Genomic DNA, 24,438 nt, shown 5'->3' on the forward strand with positions numbered 1-24,438 from the left:
GTACTGTACAGTACATCTCCCAGGCATTTAATTGATCAATATATGTCATTGATTGGCTATTGAGAGACTACACAGCTGGCAGAAATCAATTGTAGGTTATAAGGCAAGGACCAGAACACTCTGTGGCCCTTGAGGCCCAGAGCAGTGCACTCCTGAGATTATATAGAAAATATTAAACCAACCCTTTTCCATGTCAGACCCAAACCCATCTCCATTAGAGGGGTGTACTGTTGCACCTCTCCAGACCCTTCAATTTAAACACAGGTACGCCTGGCTTCGTCTCATCCAGGTATTCAAGAACGGGGTTATCATACACCAGTTCAGCCTTCCTCTGGGCGGCTACAACCTTGGGGTCAGCAGGGGTCGTTACCGCGTCGTCTCCGGTTGCATGGCCAGAGCTGCAGCAGCCAGTTGCCTTGGTGATGACCCTGTCAAGGGGCTTGAGGGAGCGCATCCAGCGAGGCAGGAAGTCCCAGCTCTGGAGACGGGTGGGAAGGTGGCCAGGGCTGTGAGCCTGCAGCACAGAGAAATGTTGTTACCAACCAACCATAGACCAATCAAATTTGAAACATCTGAACTATTCAACCACTCTTGGAAGAGAATGGAAGTTGAGTAGAAAATGTCTTCATAGAAACGTACAGCCTCCATCATCAATTCGACTTCCAATGTTCTCCAAGAATGGCTGATTACAGTATTTCTAACCCACCTGCATCAGGTTCACCAAGGCAATGAAAACAGTCACACCCACAAATGGTGCGCCCACTCCCAACATCACTCTCCAGCCAGCCAATGAGAGGCCTAGGACCAGGGACGGGAGGAGCAGGAAGCAGACTAGGAGGTAGAGGACAGCGAACCAGCGGTACTTGGCGGTGCGTTCACCCAGGGCACGAGCCATGCGGATGGGGACACGAGTCACAGGGATGGGGTACCACAGCAGGATGCCCATGATGTTAAAGAAGAAGTGACACAGAGCAATCTGGAGACAAGATGGACGGTATTAGGTGGACATTTGAGAGGAAAGACAAGATGGACGGTATTAGGTGGACATTGGGGGAAACAATTTCCTTCAAAAAGGGCTTTACTTGAAAGGAATCTTTTTGCTGTTGCTCAGCTTCTTTATTTGAATGTAAGTCGCTCTGAATAAAGCCTTTTGCTAAATAAGTGATTGCCAAACTGTCTGTACCTGAATGGCAGCAGCCAGTTTGTCGCCAGGGCTGGCCAGGGCTGCCAGCAGGGCTGTGGTTGTGGTGCCGATGTTGGAGCCCAGAGTCAGTGGATAGGCCCTCTCCAGACTGATTACACCAATACCTGCAAACCAGGAGAAGGGTTCATCACCATTCATGTGACACACAGAGGAGCGTGTCTGCTGTATGATGATAGCGATTTGCTAATTACTTTGTAGAGGGGCTAACTCACCCCTTACATTGTAGTGGGGTAATATTTGTAGAGAGGTTAACTCACCCCTTACATTGTAGTGGGGTAATATTTTTAGAGAGGTTAACTCACCCCTTACATTGTAGTGGGGTAATATTTTTAGAGAGGTTAACTCACCCCTTACATTGTAGTGGGGTAATATTTTTAGAGAGGTTAACTCAGCCCTTACATTGTAGTGGGGTAATATTTTTAGAGAGGTTAACTCAGCCCTTACATTGTCGTGGGGTAATATTTGATACAGTATGTGTATTTCATATACTCCTTACATGAGACCCATAATAAGTCTATGAAATTAATGGACAGTCTATTAAAAGGTATATCTGACTCCATAAAGATAACGGATGAATAGGAATATGCAACCAATACTCTTAAAGGTGCACTATGCAGAAATCACTCCGCCATTTCCTGGTTACTAAACCAAGCAGCCTTCAGTTTATGTGACAAAACAAGCAAGTATAGTGTAAAGAATCACTGTACCATCTAAACTGCTGTGAAATATATTTTCATTAACCCAAAATATTGTATTTTCAGCTTTCTTAGGCTGGTGAACAAAACCGAAAGTAAAAATGAAATATAAGCATGGAAGGCATTGAAATAGTGCACATATTATATCTACCGCTTCTTATACTTGCTTTCAATGAGAATGACAGATCTATAACTCACATTTATATGTGAGTTTGGTCGGTTGCCCAAAAAGTTACATATTGCAGCTTTAAAGAGCTACAGGAATGGATTATCAAGGAAGGAATGAGAATTGTCTATATCAAAGTCAGAGATTTAGTATCATTGTAAAATGAATGAAATCACATACAAGGCATAAGCTTAAGTTACAAAGCATTAGCAAGCATTACAAGGCATTATTCTAGGCATCATCATTGAGGGAGAGAGAGAAGGCATAGCCTGAAAGGTCATGCACCAAGAGTCCCTGGGATGGAGAGAGAAAGAAAGAGAGAGTGTATCTCACCAGCGCAGGTCAGGAACAAAGAGAAAGAGACCATGAATCTGAGATCCCTTTATAACATCTGACTGTTTGGATTCAAAATCTGAGTTGTTGACCAATAGCATTACTGTAAAGTTAACCTCCAATCAGACACCAGACCTGCAGGATGTAAAGACAACAACACCAGTGGTTCTCAACCCGGAGTACTTGAGAAGACTCATGAGACCATAGGCTTACTGGTAAACTGCATATGAGAAGGTACTTGTTGGTGATACTGGTACAGTTTGAGAACCACTGGCTTAAACCACCAATGTGTAGCCCATCATCTGAACATGTATAACAACACTCATCCACCCAACATGTTTCATGTTAGAATAGGAACCCACCTTACTGTCCATTGGTTGTCCAAGATTCTGACTCTAGATAATTCAAGATGAACTGACAAACAAGATAATCAGTGGTTTCATGAGTTCAGTATATTCAGATGGCCCATGCAAATTCATATCCAACCAGGGCTTTTCCCAAACCACCACTTCACTGAGACTCTACTTGAATAGGAAATATTCACATGACAGAAAACCAGCTATTCCAAAACTGTCCCTCCTCTATCTGATGTCATTAACTCAGTCCCACCTCTGGTAGAGCAGAGGTCTGAACACGAACTGACTTCGTGCCAGTAGACCAGTCCGTTTGTCTCACTGCTAGAAATGGAGGACCTTAACTTGTCCACCTTAAACTACTCCACCTCCAATGCCTTCTTCCTCAGTCCTCCAGCCTTCTCCTGGAACCGTGTAAATCTAGCCTCTAGCGTGGTCTTGTCTCTCTGCTTCCTAATCGGAGTTCCAGGGAACATCGCAGTGATGTTCAAACTTCATCTAAACCAAAATCTATCCAGTTTGAGCCGGAGACTGATGTTGAACTTGGCTGTATCTGACTTGTCTTGCCTCATCACCCTACCTATGTGGATCTACAGCATTTTCTTCAACTGGGTGCTAGGCCTGGTGGCTTGTTATGTCTTTATCTACCTGGCCTACTGTAGCGCCTACACCAGCCTGCTGTCTGTTACTCTACTGAGCATCCAGCATTACCTGCAGGTCCTCTTTCCACAGACTTGGGGCAGACTGGGAGTGGCAAAGGAGAGGGGGCTGCTGGTTGTCGTGTGGGGGATAGCCGGGGTCCTGGCTATCCCTAAATCAGTGGTGTTGCGCAAGTTGAAGCAAGATGAAAGTGGACAGGTTCAGTGTGAGTATGTTTTCGCATCAGATGATCAGAACGTGGCAGTGCTGCTTCTAGAGACTGTCCTGGGATTTGTAGTTCCCTTCTCCATGATGGCCACTGCTTATACTTGCCTCCACAGAATGGTGAATCAAACAGCTTTCTTTAGGAGCCCCAGGATGACCAGATTAGTGAGCCTCATCGTTGGGACCTTCAAAGTTCTATGGACTCCTCACCATATAATGAATGTGCTGGGAGTGGTGGCCATCTTGGCTAAGAATAAGGCTCTGAGAGGGTTCTGGAAAGCCAATTGGGAAATTGTTGGATCTCTGACCTACATCAACAGCTGCTTGGATCCATTCCTCTACGCCTTTGCCTCTAGAAACACCAGACAGCCAGAGAACAGTGTGCCAACTCCAGGGTGACTCAGTAGTCATCATTGATCCCAATGCCACGATCTTGTAAGATTGCCAGCCAATCATTGGTCATTTCAACAGTGTAATATGTTGTTTTACTTTATGACTTCATGATTATTTAAGTATCTGTATGTGATATACTTATTTTCTGTGTATTTGAGTATTGAACTGGAACAAATTCATAGGCTGCTTGGTTATACAAGATTCTCCAGATAATTTAAGATAAACACATCGTCATCTGTGGTTTCACATAAACAGTTCAGTATATTCAAAGGGCCCATGCAAAGTCTCACTGACACACAACATCTAACCAGGGCCTTTCCGTAACTACCAACTCACTAAGACTATATTTGGATAGCAAATTCACTGGACAGAAAAACAGGTCTTCAGAGTACTGTGACATCCCGTGACAGATGGAAACTGTACTGCATACTGAAAGCCTGTTACGTAGAACCAGTCGACCAGTCAGTTAGTCTCAATAGCTAGGTTTCCAACCAATTGGCAACAGATTTTAATGCGAATATTCTAAAATCCTGAGAAAATATGTGAATTTTCCAAACAATGGTGTGTTTCCACCAAACGGACTTGTGAATAATGACGTAGTGCACATAAAAAGCAATTTTTCATTTAAGTTTACATGTACTAATAAACAAATTTGAAGTTCAATGTGTTTCCATCGCATTTTCCACTATTAATAGTTTTGTCACAAAAACTGTTGCCTACTCTGGTCTTGGAACGTGCACTCTAGTGTCAACAGATACAGATACAGATACAGGCTAGTCTACATGATACAGTGTGGGTAGGCTAGTCTACATGATACAGTGCGGGTAGGCTAGTCTACATGATACAGTGCGGGTAGGCTAGTCTACATTTTACAGTGTGGGTAGGCTAGTCTACATGATACAGTGCGGGTAGGCTAGTCTACATTATACAGTGTGGGTAGGCTAGTCTACATGATACTGTGCGGGTAGGCCAGTCTACATGATACAGTGCGGGTAGGCTAGTCTACATGATACTGTGCGGGTAGGCTAGTCTACATGATACAGTGCGGGTAGGCTAGTCTACATGATACAGTGTGGGTAGGCTAGTCTACATGATACAGTGCGGGTAGGCTAGTCTACATGATATAGTGTGGGTAGGCTAGTCCACAGATACAGTGTGGGTAGGCTAGTCTACATGATACAGTGCGGGTAGGCTAGTCTACATGATACAGTGCGGGTAGGCTAGTCTACATGATGAGATTATTATGGATAAGAGGGATAATATTATTTGTCAAACAGCAGTCAAGCATCGATCATCATGTACTCATGTACGCTGAGTATATGAGTATACATATATATATATGTACAAGCTGGTAGAGCACGGCGCTTGTAACGCCAAGGTAGTGGGTTCGATCCCCGGGACCACCCATACACAAAAATGTATGCACGCATGACTGTAAGTCGCTTTGGATAAAAGCGTCTGCTAAATGGCATATCATATTATTATTATATTATTATATCAAACATTAAGAACACCTTAATGAAAACCCCAGGATGACCAAGCTAGTTAGCAGCACTGTTGTGACTTTCTTTGTCCTATGGACTCCTCTCCACGTCATTATCCTGCTGGGAGTGGCGGCCATCTTGGTCAACGATAAGGCTCTACTAGAGTTTTGTGAAGCCAGTTTCAACTTTGTTGGAGCACTGACCTTCATCGACAGCTGTGTGGATCCATTCCTCTATGCCTTTGCCTCACAAAACACCCAGCCAGTATCCACCAGTAGTCACCACTCATCCCAAAGCCACAATCTTGTAGAATTTGAGCCACTCATTGGTAATTTCAAAAGTTTAATATATTAATGAGTTTAAATACATTATTATTTAAGTATTTGATATCCTTATTTTCTGTGTATTTTAGTATTTTCAAATACACAGCCAACTACTTACATTAGAAGTAGTTGTAAATACATGCCAATACTTTCCAAATGTATTTGCAAATACATTCCAATATTCAATTTAAAGGCAATGCAACTGATAGATTAATTATTAATGACTAATTATTACACCCTGAAACTGTGTATAATGTGTTAGAAATGTGTGAGTGTAGGACCAGTAAAGGCTATGGCATTGAGCCACTATTTAGCAATTTGAGTAAGAGTTAGGCCAGACAACAAAGACAACTGAGAAACTAAGATAAAGAGGCCTCCCAATTTAGGGAGGGGAGAAACTGTTATGAAAACATGGTGCAGAATATTGTGAGAACGGCAATAACTGAGTAAAGCAGGGAGTAGGATATGTGTGTGTGTGTGTGTATGTATGTGTGTATGCATGTGTGTATATGTGTGTGAACTGAAGGTCAGTAGAGCAGTTTTAGAGTGGAAAACTACAGCCCGCCTACAGAGGGAAGGGATTTCTTTTTGTATGACGTATGAGTATAAAAGATGGACTCTGAAATTGTGATGGCAGAATTCTCAATGAATAAATATCTCTGACTATGCAGACTGGGACTCTGGCCATTACTTAAATCCCAAAAGACTTACAACCTTTTGGGAGACGCACAGAGAAACTGAAATAGTTTGTTAAATAATTCACATAACAGCAACGAACTACGAATTGAGTGTATGTAAACTTCTGATCCACTGGGAATGTGATGAAAGAAATAAAAGCTGAAATAAATCATTCTCTCTACTATTATTCTGACCTTTCACATTCTTAAAATAAAGTGGTGTTCCTAACTGACCTAAAACAGGGAATTTTTACTAGGATTAAATGTTAGGAATTGTGAAAAACAGAGTTTAAATGTATTTGGCTAAGGTTTATGTAAACTATCGACTTCAACTGTAGATGTTCCCCTAGCCAGAAGTCAGAATGGAGTAGGTAGATGTTCCCCTAGCCAGAAGTCAGAATGGGCTAGGTAGATGTTCCCCTAGCCAGAAGTCACTCACCTATAAGTGGTGTCAGTGCAGAGGTGAACACAGAGCTGCTCTGGACTACGAATGTCATCCCTGCTCCCACAAACATGGCCAGGTAGCCCGCCAGCCAGCCAAACGGATACGGCAAGTCTAAATGAAAATGGTTAGAGCAAGATCCTGATGAGGTTTGTCTGTCTGAAAATCTTCCCAGTGGATTTCATAATTAGGCAGGGTTTAGACATAACTATGACTTTGTTGCTGTGGTAACTAGTAGCGACCCTGATTAGGTCTGTCCGTCTGTCTGTTCGTCTGGCCGTCTGGACATTTGCATGTCAGTCTGTCTGTCTGTCTGTCTGCATGTCCATCTGTCCGTCCATCTGCATGTCTGTCTGTCCGTCTGTCTGTCTTGTCCGTCTAAAATGTATTGCTAGTGGAGATGATATTTAGTACGCTCAGACTTGACATTCTCATATATTGTAAGTCAAAATCTTGCAATCTATCTCCGGCCGGCGCCTACCTGTGTTGATGACCTTCTGGATGACCTTTGCCACTTGACCTTGGAGGAGGGAGTTGAGCAGCTTGACCAGGAGCACCAGGCAGGTGCAGAGCAGGGCCAGGGAGCCGGCCAGGAGGATCAGCCCTACCGCCAGGTCTGACAGATGGGCATCAGCAAACAGATGCCTACCTGGGGGAAACCAGGTTAAGATCCTACATCTGTATAAAGTTCTTATTCTGCTAAAACAATGAAAATTAACTATGAATAAATCCAAATCTAAACCCAAATCTAAAAATAATCTAATAACCTCGAAAAAATTAAACACAAGAATGTGGTCCTCTGTAGCTCAGTTGGTAGGGCATGGCCCTTGCAATGCCAGAATAGTGGTTTTGATTCCCAGGACCACCCATATGTAAAAAACTGAGTCGTTTTGGATATAATCGTCTGCTAAATGGCTTATATTATTTTCACTATACAGATGCAGGATCTTAATTTGATCACTCTTTTGTTGCTGAGACTTTTCCTGCACAGCAGGAAATGCAAACTTGTAGTGCATTCAAGGTTTAAAAATGCTTCCAAAGTTTGTAATTTCAACTTTAAAATGTCAAATTTATTAACCCCTACAAAATGTTTTCATTAATTATATTCCACATAATAATTCAAATGTCTTGTTGCTGCAGGAATCGTGTCCTGCTGCAGCAAACTGGCTCAAATTAAGATCCTACATCTGTATAGAGTTCTTATTCTGCTAAAACAATGAAAATTAATTATAAATAAATCCAAATCTAAACACAAATCCAAAAATAATCTAATAACCTCTGATTAAATAATAATTAAAATAAGTGTGATGTCAAAAATGGTTTATAAAACAGTCGTATATGTCATTGTACTGTATGTCAGTTTATGTTGGACTTACATTTCTGGATGTTAACCTCGGAGGTGAGATTCTGAGTGGTCCAGGTGATGTCACCTTCCTGCCAGCAGAGGTGGGCGGAGCTACAGTTGACAGGACCAGTGATGCTGACATTCACAGAGGACTGAAGAGTGGACAGATGGGAAAGAGAAAGGGAGAGAGTTTAGAAGCATATGAAGATAGATAGATAGGAGAGAGAGTGCGAGGTAGAGAGAAGATGAACATAGCAAACAATATGCCTTTTTTCTTATCATTCACAGACAGTATATTCATAAATCATTGTAATAGTGACAGAGCAAGTCTCATCAGAGACAGAGCTTATTGCACCAAAGCCTTAACAGCTGGTGGGGGTTACAGGCTCTAGAGTGACGGTGGTGACAGTCATGATAATGGTGACGGTGCTGGCCATGACGGTGTTGAGACCGTGATGTGGTGAGGCAGAGGGTCTGGGGGTGACAATGATGACAACGATGACAGTGGTGAGGTGACGGTGTTGAGACAGTGACGGTGTTGAGACAGTCACAGTGTTGAGACAGTGACGGTGTTGAGACAGTGACGGTGTTGAGGGTCTTTACCGTAACTAGACCGGTGTGGCACCACTCCTTCACCAGGCTCCTGTTCCTCATGCTCTCATCTCCCATGGCGATGCCGGTGATAACACGCCTATCCAACTGACGGAGACAGGAGAGAGAATGGATGTTTACTTGATCTTATTTTATTATAGTCATTTAGCAGACATTCTAATCCAGAGCAATTTACAATTTGTGCATTCATCTTAAGATAGCTAGGTGGGACAACCACATATCATAGTCATAGTAAGTAGATTTTTGTAGTGGATGCTCGCTTCGACTGGAAGCCAGTAGAGTGTGCGGAGGAGCAGGGTGACATGGGAGAACTTGGGAAAGTTGAACACCATGCAGGAAGCAACATTCTGGATAAGTTGCAGGGGTTTGATGGCATAAGCGGAGCGCACAGCCAACAGGGGGAGCCCAGCCAACATGTTTATGACAGGTATTCATTCAGGTGTTTTTTTTTATATTGTATGATGAGTTTAATGACTGGTTCATACCTGTATGATGAGTTTAGTGACTGGTTCGGTGATGACCTTCAGTAGCTCGGGGGCGTCCTCTCCAGTCTGGATGTTGAAACTGCTGACCACGATGTGGGCCAGGTGGGTCATCAGCCCTGTAGCCACCTCCATCGGCAGCAGCACCAGCACAGACAGCCAGTTGAAACAGTCGTGGATGGTAGCCCCAGCAAAAGCCCTGAACACAGAGACAGAGCCCAGTTGTTGGTTGGTTAATTGTGTGTTTGATCTCCTCCAATAATGTACCTTAGCGGTGTTATGGGTACTTGTACTGATTACTTTTAATAATAAATCAAATCAAATAAAATAAAATTGTATTGGCCACATGCGCCGAATACAACAGGTGCAGACATTACAGTGAAATGCTTACTTACAGCCCTTAACCAACAGTGCATTTATTTTTAATTAAAAAAGTAAAATAAAACAACAACAAAAAAGTGTTGAGAAAAAAAGAGCAGAAGTAAAATAAAATAACAGTAGGGAGGCTATATATACAGGGGGGTAACAGTGCAGAGTCAATGTGCGGGGGCACTGGCTAGTTAAGGTAGTTGAAGTAATATGTACATGTGGGTAGAGTTAAAGTGACTATGCATAAATAATTAACAGAGTAGCAGCAGCGTAAAAAGATGGGGTGGGGGGCAGTGCAAATAGTCCGGGTAGCCATGATTAGCTGTTCAGGAGTCTTATGGCTTGGGGGTAGAAGCTGTTGAGAAGTATTTTGGACCTAGACTTGGCACTCCGGTACCGCTTGCCGTGCGGTAGCAGAGAGAACAGTCTTTGACTAGGGTGGCCGGAGTCTGACAATTTTGAGGGCCTTCCTCTGACACCGCCTGGTATAGAGGTCCTGGGTGGCAGGAAGCTTGGCCCCAGTGATGTACTGGGCCGTACGCACTACCCTCTGTAGTGCCTTGCGGTTGGAGGCCAAGCAGTTGCCATACCAGGCGGTGATGCAACCAGTCAGGATGCTCTCGATGGTGCAGCTGTAGAATTTTTTGAGGATCTGAGGACCCATGCCAAATCTTTTCAGTCTCCTGAGGGGGAATAGGCTTTGTCGTGCCCTCTTCATGACTATCTTGGTGTGTTTGGACCATGATAGTTTGTTGGTGATGTGGACACCAAGGAACTTGAAGCTCTCAACCTGTTCCACTACAGCCCCGTCGATGAGAATGGGGGCGTGCTCAGTCCTCTTTTTTTTTCCTGTAGTCCACAATCATCTCCTTTGTCTTGGTCACGTTGAGGGAGAGGTTACTATCCTGGCACCACACGGCCAGGTCTCTGACCTCCTCCCTATGGGCTGTCTCATCGTTGTCGGTGATCAGGCCTACCACTGTTGTGTCGTTGGCAAACTTAATGATGGTGTTGGAGTCGTGCCTGGCCATGCAGTCATGGGTGAACAGGGAGTACAGGAGGGGACTGAGCACGCACCCCTGAGGGGCCCCTGTGTTGATGATCAGTGTGGCAGATGTGTTGTTACCTACCCTTACCACCTGGGGGCGGCCCGTCAGGAAGTCCAGGATCCAGTTGCAGAGGGAGGTGTTTAGTCCCAGGATCCTTAGCTTAGTGATGAGCTTCCCTTTGTAGTCTGTAATAGTTTTCAAGCCCTGCCACATACATTTACATTTTAGTCATTTAGCAGACGCTCTTAACCAGAGCGACTTACAGGAGCAATTAGGGTTAAGTGCCTTGCTCAAGGGCACATTAACGTCATTTAGCAGACGCTCTTAGCCAGAGCGACTCACAAATTGGTGCGTTCACCCTATAGCCAGTGGGATAACCACTTTACAATTTGGGGGGGGGGGGGGGGGGGGGGGGTTAGAAGGAATACTTTATCCTATCCCAGGTATTCCTTAAAGAGGTGGGGTTTCAAATGTCTCCGGAAGGTGGTGAGTGACTCCGCTGTCCTGGCGTCGTGAGGGAGCTTGTTCCACCATTGGGGTGCCAGAGCAGCGAACAGTTTTGACTGGGCTGAGCGGGAGCTATGCTTCCGCAGAGGAAGGGGAGCCAGCAGGCCAGAGGTGGATGAACGCAATGTCCTCGTTTGGGTGTAGGGACTGATCAGAGCCTGAAGGTACAGAGGTGCCGTTCCCCTCACTGCTCCATAGGCAAGCACCATGGTCTTGTAGCGGATGCGAGCTTCAACTGGAAGCCAGTGGAGTGTGCGGAGGAGGGGGGTGACGTGAGAGAACTTGGGAAGGTTGAACACCAGACGGGCTGCGGCATTCTGGATGAGTTGTAGGGGTTTAATGGCACAGGCAGGGAGCCCAGCCAACAGCGAGTTGCAGTAGTCCAGACGGGAGATGACAAGTGCCTGGACCAGGACCTGCGCCGCTTCCTGTGTAAGGCAGGGTCGCACTCTCCGAATGTTGTAGAGCATGAACCTGCAGGAGCGGGTCACCGCCTTGATGTTGGCGGAGAACGACAGGGTGTTGTCCAGGGTCACGCCTAGGCTCTTCGCACTCTGGGAGGAGGACACAGCGGAGTTGTCAACCGTGATGGCGAGATCATGGAACGGGCAGTCCTTCCCCGGGAGGAAGAGCAGCTCCGTCTTGCCAGGGTTCAGCTTGAGGTGGTGATCCGTCATCCATACTGATATGTCTGCCAGACATGCAGAGATGCGATTCGCCACCTGGTTATCAGAAGGGGGAAAGGAGAAGATTAGTTGTGTATCGTCAGCGTAGCAATGATAGGAGAGACCATGTGAGGATATGACAGAGCCAAGTGACTTGGTGTATAGGGAGAAAAGGAGAGGGCCCAGAACCGATCCCTGGGGGACACCAGTTGTGAGAGCACGTGGTGCGGAGACAGCTTCCCGCCACGCCACTTGGTAGGAGCGACCGGTCAGGTAGGACGCAATCCAGGAGTGAGCCGCGCCGGAGATGCCCATCTCGGAGAGGGTGGAGAGGAGGATCTGATGGTTCACAGTATCAAAGGCAGCAGACAGGTCTAGAAGGACAAGAGCAGAGAGAGAGAGTTAGCTTTAGCAGTGCGGAGAGTCTCCGTGACACAGAGAAGAGCAGTCTCAGTTGAATGACCAGTCCTGAAACCTGATTGGTTTGGATCAAGAAGGTCATTCTGAGAGAGATAGCAAGAGAGTTGGCTAAAGACGGCACGCTCAATAGTTTTGGAAAGAAAAGAAAGAAGGGATACTGGTCTGTAGTTGTTGACATCAGTGGGGTCGAGTGTTGGTTTTTTGAGAAGGGGAGCAACTCTCGCTCTCTTGAAGACGGAAGGGACATGGCCAGCGGTCAAGGATGAGTTGATCAGCGAGGTGAGGTAGGGGAGAAGGTCACCGGAGATGGTCTGGAGAAGGGAGGAGGGGATGGGGTCAAGCGGGCAGGTTGTTGGGCGGCCTGCAGTCACAAGTCGCAGGATTTTATCTGGAGAGAGAGGGGAGAAAGAAGTCAAAGCATAGGGTAGGGCAGTGTGAGCAGGACCAGCAGTGTTATTAGACTTAACAAACGAGGATCGGATGTCGTCAACCTTCTTTTCAAAGTGGTTGACGAAGTCATCCACAGAGAGAGAGGAGGGGGGGGGGGGGAGGAGGATTCAGGAGGGAGGAAAATGTGGCAAAGAGCTTCCTAGGGTTAGAGGCAGATGCTTGGAATTTAGAGTGGTAGAAAGTGGCCTTAGCAGCAGAAACAGATGAAGAAAATGTAGAGAGGAGGGAGTGAAAAGATGCCAGGTCGGTAGGGAGTTTAGTTTTCTTCCATTTCCGCTCCACATCCAACGAGCGTCAGAGCCGGTGTAGTACGATTCAATCTTAGTCCTTTATTGACTCTTTGCCTGTTTGATGGTTCGTAGGAGGGCATAGCGGGATTTCTTATAAGCGGCCCGGGTTAGAGTCCCGCTCCTTGAAAGCGGCAGCTCTACCCTTTAGCTCAGTGCGGATGTTTCCTGTAATCCATGGCTTCTGGTTGGGGTATGTACGTCACTGTGGGGACGACATCATCAATGCACTTATTGATGAAGCCAGTGACTGATGTGGTGTACTCCTCAATGCTATCTGAAGAATCCCGGAACATGTTCCAGTCTGTGCTAGCAAAACAGTCCTGTAGCTTAGCATCTGCGTCATCTGACCACTTTTTTATTAACCGAGTCACTGGTGCTTCCTGCTTTAGTTTTTGCTTATAAGCAGGAATCAGGAGGATATAGTTATGGTCAGATTTGCCAAATTGAGGGCGAGGGAGAGCTTTGTATGCGTCTCTGTGTGTGGAGTAAAGGTGGTCTAGAGTTTTTTTTCCTCTGGTTGCACATTTAACATGCTGGTAGAAATTAGGTAGAACGGATTTAAGTTTCCCTGCATTAAAGTCCCTGGCCAGTAGGAGCGCTGCCTCTGGATGAGTGTTTTCCTGTTGACTTATGGCCTTATACAGCTCATTCAGTGCAATCTTAATGCCAGCATTGGTTTGTGGTGGTAAATAGACAGCTATGAAAAATATAGAGGAAAACTCTCTTGGTAAATAGTGTGGTCTACAGCTTATCATAAGATACTCTACCTCAGGTGAGCAAAACCTTGAGACTTCCTTAGTATTTGATTTTGTGCACCAGCTGTTGTTTACAAATATACTCAGACCGCCACACCTTGTCTTACCGGGGTCAGCCGTTCTATCCTGCTGATGTAGCGTATAGCCCGCTAGCTGTATGTTGTCCATGTCGTCGTTCAGCCACGACTCGGTGAAAAAAGATATTACAGTTTTTAATGTCCCGTTGGTAGGATAACTGTAATCTTAGGTCATCCCATTTATTCTCAAATGATTGAAGATTGGCTAATAGGATTGATGGGAGAGGCAGTTTACTCGCTCGCCGTCGGACCCTTACAAGGCACCCCGACCTACGTCCACGATATCTCCATCTCTTCCTCATGCGAATGACGGGGATTTGGGCCTTGTCGGGTGTCTGTAGGATATCCTTCGCGGCCGCCTCGTTGAAGAGGTGAGTAATCGCTGTCCTGATATCCAGAAGCTCTTTTTGGTTATAAGAGACAATGGCAGAAACATTATGTACAAAATAAATTACAAATAACACGGAAAAACACACATAATAGTACAATTGGTTAGAGCGCTGTAAAACGGCAGCCGTCTTCTCCGGCTCCACACTGGTATTGTATATGCCCTTTTAATCCCTTTTAATGTTGTAATATGTTATCTATCTATCTATCTATCTATCTATCTATCTATCTATCTATCTATCTATCTATCTATCTATCTATCTATCTATCTATCCTTATGCATTATTTGACTGAGTTATGTGACTGAGTTATGTGATTGAGTCGGTTTAGTGAAAGTGTCCATTTCACTCTAAATGGACAATAAAGTGTTTTTAACTTTGAACTCTGAGCAGAAAGGTCATTGCGATGACATGGGCTTCTCTCCTCTCCTCTCCTCTCCTCTCCTCTCCTCTCCTCTCCTCTCCTCTCCTCTCCTCTCCTCTCTTCTCTTCTCTTCTCCTCCTCTCCTCTCCTCTCCTCTCCTCTCCTCTCCTCTCCTCTTGTACCGTTTGAAGTCGTTCCTCTCCCCCGCCTGCATCATGGCTACGATGGTGTTAGTGACCGATGTCCCAATATTTGACCCCATGATGATAGGAACAGCGGACCGGACCTCCAGCACTGTCAGAAGGAAACACACACACACACACAGAGACACACACACACACACACACACACAGTTACACAACCTCCCATATTTGTATAATGACTTTGACTTCTTCTCCAAGACTGCATAAAGTACCATGATTATGGTAATGCATGGGCTTAAATATTATCAAACCTGACCCTTCCTATTTCAAAATGCTTTTAATGGAGGAAAAACTGAAGGTAATTTGCAGGTGAGTGGAGGCATCTCAGGTTTTTAAATGAAGAACAGGTTTTTTTTATCGCTGGGACCTATTATGCAGATGATGACCCTTTGCGCATTCACGCCCCCCCCCCCCCCCCCCCCCCCCCATCCCACACACACATACAGCTCACAGACAGACAGGAGGCCCATGGAAGCTGTGCGGTAGTAATTGCCCATAATTCCCCTGGTATCCTCTCTGAGATTGGCTGCTGAGACAGAGACAGTACTGGCATACTGATGTACCGTAGCCACTGGTCACATACACACAGTGGATGAGAGATATCTGTGGATAACCCCTATTAGCAGCAGACAGTCCACCCCCAGAGACTGTTATACATAACTAAACACTGACAATGATGAGAGAGCTCCACCACTTTGTTTCAAATTCAAAAGCATCTTGTTGTCAAAGGTCCCTTTGATCCTATTCAGTCAGTTCAGATTTACAAGCCATGTTTTCACCCTCAAACAGACAAACACAAGCCCAAAAACATGTGTGCACACACACGCACGCACGCCTGCACGAACACACACACACACAGACACAGAATCTCTCTCTCCCAGTACTCACATCCTGAGGAAACGAGGCTGACGATGATGGAGGTGGATGTGGAGGAGCTCTGGACCAATACAGTGACCAGTATCCCCACCACCAGCCCTGCTACTGGGTTAGACAGCACCGCATTATCCTTGAAGATGTCCCCCGCTACCTTACCTTCAGTCACACACATACAGGATGTACAGCTCTTAACACAGGGTTTCTACCTAGTTCAGAGTTAGAGCAAACACAGCTTAGAGTACCATGTCATGAATCAGTTTGTACCAATAGTATCAGTTTAATTATGTCTAGTTATACAATAGTAATTGTCATCGACTCAACAGGTTTCAACAGGTTTCCACAGGTTTCCACAGGTTTCCACAGGTTTCCACAGGTTCCACGAGTCAGTTTATCTGACAAAGCACTTCCAGGGATGACAGGACAGACAGTGCAACACATCCACTAATTATAGTAGGACAAAAAAATCCCTGATTACCTAATGAAACTGGTAGGGACAGTTGAATGTAATCTACTAACCCCCAGCCAGCTGGAACGCTGAACTTAGTGTGTCTAATGAACAGACGAAGAAGAAGAGGAGGAGGAGGAGGAGAGGGATCTTGGAGCAGTTGATGAAGAGTTCTCTGACTCTGTTGGGACTGAGCTCCATGTCAGGTTCTGCGGTGGCTGCTGATCAAAACAAGAGAGACACAACAGAGAACCGGAGAACGAAGAACAAGAAAGAAAAAGATAGGAAGAAAGAAGGAATGCATTATTACAATGTTTCTTCCTGAAGAACAAACCAACATTTGTCCTGGTTTATAAACAGTATCGCTTTGACCAGACAAGGCAACAACATAATGACAAAATAAGCAACGTCTCTCCCCCATGTGACCAAATGTTTGTGTGCATGTACTGACATTTACGTGTAACTGATAGATACACACACACACACACACACACACACACACACACACACACACACACACACACTTAACACACACTCTACACACACCCACACATTATTATTCTTTAGTTTAATTGTCTCTTTATTATTAATTGTGTACATCTGTGACTTTAGTTGTAGTTTATATATATATATATATATATATATATATATACAGTATTTACACTCAGTGGCCAGTTCACAAAAATGGATTACTCCTACAGACAGTGAGTCAGGTGGCAGTGGCTTGCTATATAAAGCAGGCAGAGGCATTCAGCTACTGTTCGATTGAACATTAGAATGGGCAAAATGAGTGACCTAAGCGACTTTGAGTGCTCCTGGGTTTTTCAGAGGTCGAAGGAGAATGGCAAGAATCGTGCAAGCTAACAGGCGAGCCACAAACAGACAAATAACGGCGCAGTACAACGGCGGTGTGCAGAATGGAATCTCGGAACACACAACTCGTCTATCCTTGTCACGGATGGGCAATTGCAGCAGACGACCACACCGGGTTCCACTCCTATCAGCTAAAAACAAGAAGAAGCGGACCAAAAAAATAAAACAGCTTGAGTCGTACAAAATGGAATGTAACATTGCGGATAAAGTTCGGAATGACACAGTTTCATGAGTACAACATCTAAAGGACTGCATCACTTCACTGAGAGCTTTGCCATTTCTAAAAGGATGTATTTGTGTGTTTTTGGAGCCTTGTTCATGTTTTTTCAGAGCCCCCATACTACACAAAAAGGACGAGTAAGTGATTTGCTGTTTGGTATAAGTTTCTCAAAAACGTGAAATCACAAAAAAAGATGTCTGGACCCTTCTATAACATGCTATTTACATAAAAAATTGAGATTTGCTTGTAAAAAAGGAAACTTCTCCTTTCATGTTTTTAAATGTATGTACACTACCGTTCAAAAGTTTGGGGTCACTTAGAAATGTCCTTCTTTTCGAAAGAAAAGCATTTTTTTTGTCCATTAAAATAACATAAAATTGATCCAAAATACAGTGTAGACATTGTTAATGTTGTAAATGGTTATTGTAGCTGGAAATGGCTGATTTTAATGGAATATCTACATAGGCGTACAGAGGCCCATTATCAGCAACCATCAGTCCTGTGTTCCAATGGCACGTTGTGTTTGCTAATCCAAGTTTATCATTTAAAAGGGCTAATTGATCATTAGAAAACCCTTTTGCAATTATGTTAGCACAGCTGAAAACTGTTGTGCTGATTAAAGAAGCAATAAAACTGGCCTTCTTGAGACTAGTTGAGTATCTGGAGCATCAGCAATTGTGGGTTCGATTACAGGCTCAAAATGTCCAGAAACAAATAACTTTCTTCTGAAACTCGTCAGTCTATTCTTGTTCTGAGAAATGAAGGCTACTCCATGCGAGAAATTGCCAAGAAACTGAAGATCTCATACAACGCTGTGTACTACTCCCTTCACAGAACAGCGCAAACTGGCTCTAACCAGAATAGAAAGAGGAGTGGGAGGCCCCGGTGCACAACTGAGCAAGAGGACAAATACATTAGAGTGTCTAGTTTGAGAAACAGGCGCCTCAGAGATCCTCAACTGGCAGCTTCATTAAATAGTACCCGCAAAACACCAGTCTCAACGTCAACAGTGAAGAGGCGACTCCGGGATGCCATGTCTCAGACTGCCATCTTAATCTTTTCTTTCTTATTATTGCCCAGTCTGAGATATGGCTTTTTCTTTGCAACTCTGCCTAGAAGGTCAGCATCCCGGAGTCACCTCTTCACTGTTGACGTTGAGTCTGGTGTTTTGCGGGTACTATTTAATGAAGCTGCCAGCTGTTCTGTGAAGGGAGTAGTACACAGCGTTGTACGATATCTTCAGTTTCTTGGCAATTTCTCGCATGGAATAACCTACATTTCTCAGAACAAGAATAGACTGACGAGATTCAGAAGAAAGTTATTTGTTTCTGGCCATTTTGAGCCTGTAATCGAACCCACAATTGCTGATGCTCCAGATACTCAACTAGTCTCAAGAAGGGCCGTTTTATTGCTTCTTTAATCAGCACAACAGTTTTGTATCATTTGATTTACAAAACATGCCTACCACTTTGAAGTTGCCAAATATTTTTTGGCAAAAAAACTCAATTTTAGTCTCATCTGACCAGAGTACCTCCTTCCATATGTTTGGGGAGTCTCCCATATGCCTTTTGGTGAACACCAAACGTGTTTGCTTATTTAATTTTTCAAGCAATGGCATTTTTCTGGTCACTCTTCCGTAAAGCCCAGCTCTGTGGAGTGTACGGCTTAAAGTGGTCCTATGGACAGATACTCCAATCTCCGCTGTGGAGCTTTGCAGCTCCTTCAGCGTTATCTTTGGTCTCATTGTTGCCTCTCTGATTAATGCCCTCCTTGCCTGGTCCGTGAGTTTTGGTGGGCGGCCGTCTCTTGACAGGTTTGTTTTGGTGCCATATTCTTTCAATTTTTTAATAATGGATTTAATGGTGCTCCGTGTGATGTTCAAAGTTTCGGATATTTTTGTATAACCCAACCCTGATCTGTACTTCTCCACAACTTTGTCCCTGACCTGTTTGGAATGCTCCTTGGTCCTCATGGTGCTGCTTGCTTGATGGTGGCCCTTGCTTAGTGGTGTTGCAGACTCTGGGGCCTTTCAGAACAGGTGTATATATACTGAGATCATGTGACAGATCATGTGACACTTAGATTGCACACAGGTGGACTTTAGTTAACTAATTATGTGACTTCTGAAGGTAATTGGTTGCACCAGATCTTATTTAGGGGCTTCATAGCAAAGGGGGTGAATACATATGCACGCACCACTTTTCCGTTATTTATTTTGTAGAATTTTTTGAAACAAGTAATTTTTTTCATTTCATTTCACCAATTTGGACTATTTTGTGTATGTCCATTACATCCAGGCTCTGTCGTAGCCGGCCGCGACCGGGAGACCCATGGGGCGGCGCACAATTGGCCCAGCGTTGTCCAGGGTAGGGGAGGGAATGGCCGGCAGGGATGTAGCTCAGTTGGTAGAGCATGGCGTTTGCAACGCCAGGGTTGTGGGTTCGATTCCCACGGGGGGCCAGTATGAAAAATAAATAAATATGTATGCACTCACTAACTGTAAGTCGCTCTGGATAAGAGCGTCTGCTAAATGACTAAAATGTAAAATGTACATGAACTCCAAATATAAAATCCATTTAAATTACAGGTTTTAATGCAACAATATAGGAAAAATGCCAATGGGGATGAATATTTTTTCAAGGCACTGTAGCTGTTGGCATTGGTGTGGGCTAATTGGGATCCTAATAAAATAAAATACAATAAGAAATTACTGACTAATAGGTTATCACAGTGACTCTCCTCCACATTCACTACACAGTATCTCCTCTTGTAGGAGTGTTGATGTAAATATAGTATTATAGCTTGCAGGGTGAAAATGTCTCTGAAACTTCAGAGTGCTGTACCTTGCTCTTTGGGGGGGCTGTTCCCTTCCCTTGGTTTGGGGGAGGAGGTGGGTGAGGTTGGGTCGTCCTCCTGGCTGTACCCCTCCCAGCTGCTGATGAGGTCCAGAGTAGACCCAAGGCCTGACTCCCTGTCCTCCTCCCGGAGGTGTTTGGGTTGCAGGGAAGGGGGAGTGCCATGGGTCCGTCCCCCTGAAACCACAGTTTATATTTCACTGAATTCAAACAATTAATTCTGAATTCGAGGTTGAAGCCAAAGTCAGAGTTGTATTTATTGACAAAGTGCCTTGAATTCACTGGGCACACTTTTTGATATGATAAAAAATCACTGTTGGAATTTACCGTTGCAGTTGATCATATGTCCCACGCTGGATGAAAGTATTGTGATTGGACGAGAGGACATGATGACTTCACTGTATAGGGCTGTAGAGAGATTTTTTATTTTTATTTTTTATTTGACGATTTAAAATACCTAAAAATGCTACACCCAGCAACAAATACATATACCAAAAACTGTCTATAGCCATTGTGATCCTCTTTGTAGGCAATGGCAGCAGGGCCGAAACAACTGACATGAGCACTCTATGCCATTCATTCAATTACAAGTCAAGATGGAGCAGTTTAATAAAAACCCAAAAAGGCCAACCCTCTATAACGCAATATGAGTCCTTCGTTTATTGCGATGTGAATATGCCAATGTTAGTCACTAGCTATAAGATGAAAAAAGTTACCAGCTAGCTAAAGAGACAGACACGATAGCAGCCAATTAAATGTGAACAAAGGCAGGCTACATTGTATTAATTGACAGCAGTCCTTGAAGTAAGGGGTCAACAGTCCTCTGCTCTCTGGCAGTACTCAGATAAACTTGTCTTGTAGACATCATCACTACTAGTAAAGGCCTTGTCAGATTAAGAGAACACCTCCGTCCTCAGAAACATCTATGTCCTCAGAAACATCTCTGTCCTCAGAAACATCAATGTCTTCAGAAACATTTCTGTCCAAAGAAACATCTCTGTCCTCAGAAACGTCTCTGTCCACAGAAACATCAGTCCTCAGAAACATCTCTTTCCTCAGTTTCCCCTCTAAATATCTGGTACCTATGGTAGTCAGACAGCCAGCCAACACTTTCTACGGAAATTATATTCTCTTCCTTCAAAGTTGTCTCATTCTCTCTGTAGGTGAAAGCCTTTTTCATGTCTGAGCTATCGCTTAGAGGTTTTCGGATTGGGGACACCTGCGGAGTTGTTGCCGCTAATGTGTTCTTAAAAGCCTAGAACCTTTTCAGTGACTGTGAGTTGTGTAATTATTTTAGAGTGACGGTAGCACTCAGATGTTCTGTGTCATCTTGCTGGTTGAGCTGTTTTCTGAGTGTGTGAGGCGTCCAGGCACCAACAGAGTTACAGTAGGCTAATATAGAAATCTACAGAAAGAACTGAGTGCAACTCTGAATTCCTTTATGTGAGTGTGAGTGTGTACGTGTGTGAACGTGTGCGCACGTCTGCGGGTGTGTGTCCGTGTGTGGATTCTAATTCTACCTACATGATGTACCTCTCCAAGATAATAAATATTGTGCGGTTTGAATTCATCATAAATAATGATGAGTGAGCAAGTTACAGAGGGTCGAAGATCATACTTCCAAGATATGCTAACCTCCTCTGTTATTGGTAATGGTGAGAGATTGGCATGTCTTGGCATGCACATTAATGTAGAAGTGTCTTATTACAATAAAAGTTACTCCAAATGACACAATACATTATTTATCATTCATTTCTATTGGGCAAAGAATCTTCTGAAACACAACCAAAACGAACTGCAAATGCATCCAACAAGTTTGTAGAGTCACAAGCTTGATGTAGTAATTGCGTGCTAGGAATATGGGACCAGATACTGTGAGTGTGAGTGTGAACGTGCGTGCGAGTGTGTGCGGGTGCCTTCTAATGCTATCTACAAGGTGTACCTTGCCAAGATGAGAGGTCTTGTGAGGATTTCTTGAAGCACAGCAAATCCCTTGAATCAATTATTAATAATATATGATTAAGCAAGCATCATGATTAATGGGAGCTCTCCAAAGACAAGGCAATTTGTTTTCATTGGAATGGAGTTATACATTCACATTTTAGTTATTCATAATTGAATCATCTATGCAACTCATGTAATGTATAAATGTTGCATAGCTTCAAAACACGGGTTGCATCCAAGGTAAAGTAATGTGATGATCATTATCCTCAGTTTGTAGACTTACCTTTGGGCTTATCGTAAAATGATACTATCACATCACTACATAGATTTTATAAAGTAGATCTTACATTACTACATAGTTCTTATAAAGTAGATCTTACATCACTACATTGATCTAATAAAGTAAATCATACATCACTAAATAGAGCTTATAAATTAAATCTTACATCGCTACATAGATCTTATAAAGTAGATTTTACATCACTACATAGATCTTATAAGTAGATCTTACATCACTACATATTTCTTATAAAGTAGATCTTACATCACTACATATATCTTTTAAAGTAGATCTTACATCTCTACATAGATCTTATAAAGTAGATCTCACATCAATACATAGATCTTATGAAGTAGATCTCACCTTGGTTTGTCTCTTAGCTTAATGTTCCTTTGATGAAGTGTATCACCTAAAGTTACCCCCAAAGAAGATACTGTTCATGAGGAAAATGAAATACCAGTCTTATTATATACCAGCTGACTGAGTTTAACGTTTAAAAAGGGACACCACATGTCTTACTGATTAACTTGTCACATCATTGGGCCTCACCATTAATCAATAACAACAATTGAGAACATGAATATCACATCATAAACTGAGGTATTCAGGATAGTGGCTGATATGTTGTACCATGTTAGTTTATGTCATGGTTGAGCTGAGGTGGTTGTTCAATAGGGCATCATTTAATATAGACCCTCTGAGTGTTGATTAGAAACTGCATTGGGAGGGTTTTTCTATTGAACTAATAACTCAGGTTATTTGCTTCTAAAAGCAGGGGAAATGTGACACCTAGTGGTGAGAGTGGAATATTCTAATATTCTCCATTACAGCCTGTCCTGTAATTCAAGGTGATGTTTTCTCCACATTATGACTCTTGGATACCTATTATGTATTTCTCCCAAACACCACTGTTGACCTGAGAAGACTGAGAAGAATAAGATGGCCTACTGAAGTTCTTCTGAGTGAGAGAGAGAGAGAACAGAGAGAGACCGAGAGAAAGAGAGTGAGCGAGTGAACACTCTGGGCCTCCTGTAAGTTCCCCAGGGTAAAGGCCTGGAGAGAGGGGGTTTTTGGACGTTAATTATTACTCTGTTCACAGAACTTTCGTATCAGCAGTATTTTCACCCAGATCTGCTGAACCCAGACAAGTAATAACCCCTGACAAACAAGAGAGAAACTGAATTCAGTGTCTCCATTCCTCCTCAGGGGAGATGGGAAGGACCCCCTTGGAAGATACAGGATCTTCAGCTGGTGTTGAAAAGAGATTAAAATGGAGGTTAGCAGGTGGGAGAGCAATCCTGGATTTTAGCACCTCACACACACACACACAAACCCGTGATTGAAGCTGTCTGGCACAGTTCCAGGATCCCCAGGTACAGTGAGGGAAAGAAGTATTTGATCCCCTGCTGATTTTGTACGTTTGCCCACTGACAAAGACATGATCAGTCTATCATTTTAATGGTAGGTTTATTTGAACAGTGAGAGACAGAATAACAACAAAAAAATCCAGAAAAACGCATGTCAAAAATGTTATAAATTGATTTGCATTTAAATGAGGGAAATAAGTATTTGACCCCTCTGCAAAACATGACTTAGTACTTGGTGGCAAAACCCTTGTTGGCAATCACAGAGGTCAGACGTTTCTTGTAGTTGGCCACCAGGTTTGCACACATCTCAGGAGGGATTTTGTCCCACTCCTCTTTGCAGATCTTCTCCAAGTCATTAAGGTTTTGAGCCTGACGTTTGGCAACTTGAACCTTCAGCTCCCTCCACAGATTTTCTATGGGATTAAGGTCTGGAGTCAGGGGTGTCAAACTCATTTTAGCTCAGGGGCTACATGGAGGAAAATCTATTCCCAAGTGGGCCGGACCGGAAAAATCATGTTATATATAACTTAAAAACAACAACTTCAGATTGTTTTCTTTGTTTTAATACGATCAACATAAAACATAAAGCTGGAGCCTGAGGACAGTGTGTCCAAAATAGTACAAGCACAACATCACTATTAATCATAAAACACGTCAAGTTTATTTGAAA

General features: G+C 43.7%; 2 protein-coding genes across 2 annotated transcripts; one reads left to right on the forward strand and one right to left on the reverse strand.

Annotated features, from left to right (window-relative positions):
* Positions 1–214: 214 nt before the first annotated feature.
* Positions 215–20,565, reverse strand: slc34a1a (solute carrier family 34 member 1a; the record flags this gene model as incomplete). Its single annotated transcript, XM_084146925.1, has 13 exons — positions 215–514; positions 707–976; positions 1,184–1,308; positions 6,932–7,048; positions 7,416–7,579; positions 8,307–8,431; positions 8,883–8,978; positions 9,377–9,572; positions 14,888–14,999; positions 15,797–15,940; positions 16,301–16,450; positions 20,166–20,354; positions 20,505–20,565. The coding sequence occupies 13 exons, from the start codon at positions 20,563–20,565 to the stop codon at positions 215–217; spliced, it is 2,049 nt and encodes a 682-aa protein (XP_084003051.1).
* On the forward strand, positions 3,082–4,014 carry LOC311104958 (leukotriene B4 receptor 1-like; the record flags this gene model as incomplete). The annotated part of the gene is made up of 1 exon (XM_084146947.1): positions 3,082–4,014. The coding sequence occupies one exon, from the start codon at positions 3,082–3,084 to the stop codon at positions 4,012–4,014; it is 933 nt and encodes a 310-aa protein (XP_084003073.1).
* Positions 20,566–24,438: the final 3,873 nt, after the last annotated feature.

This window comes from Coregonus lavaretus (assembly GCF_964263955.1).
Source record: "Coregonus lavaretus genome assembly, chromosome: 29".
Classification (NCBI taxonomy): Eukaryota; Metazoa; Chordata; class Actinopteri; order Salmoniformes; family Salmonidae; genus Coregonus; species Coregonus lavaretus.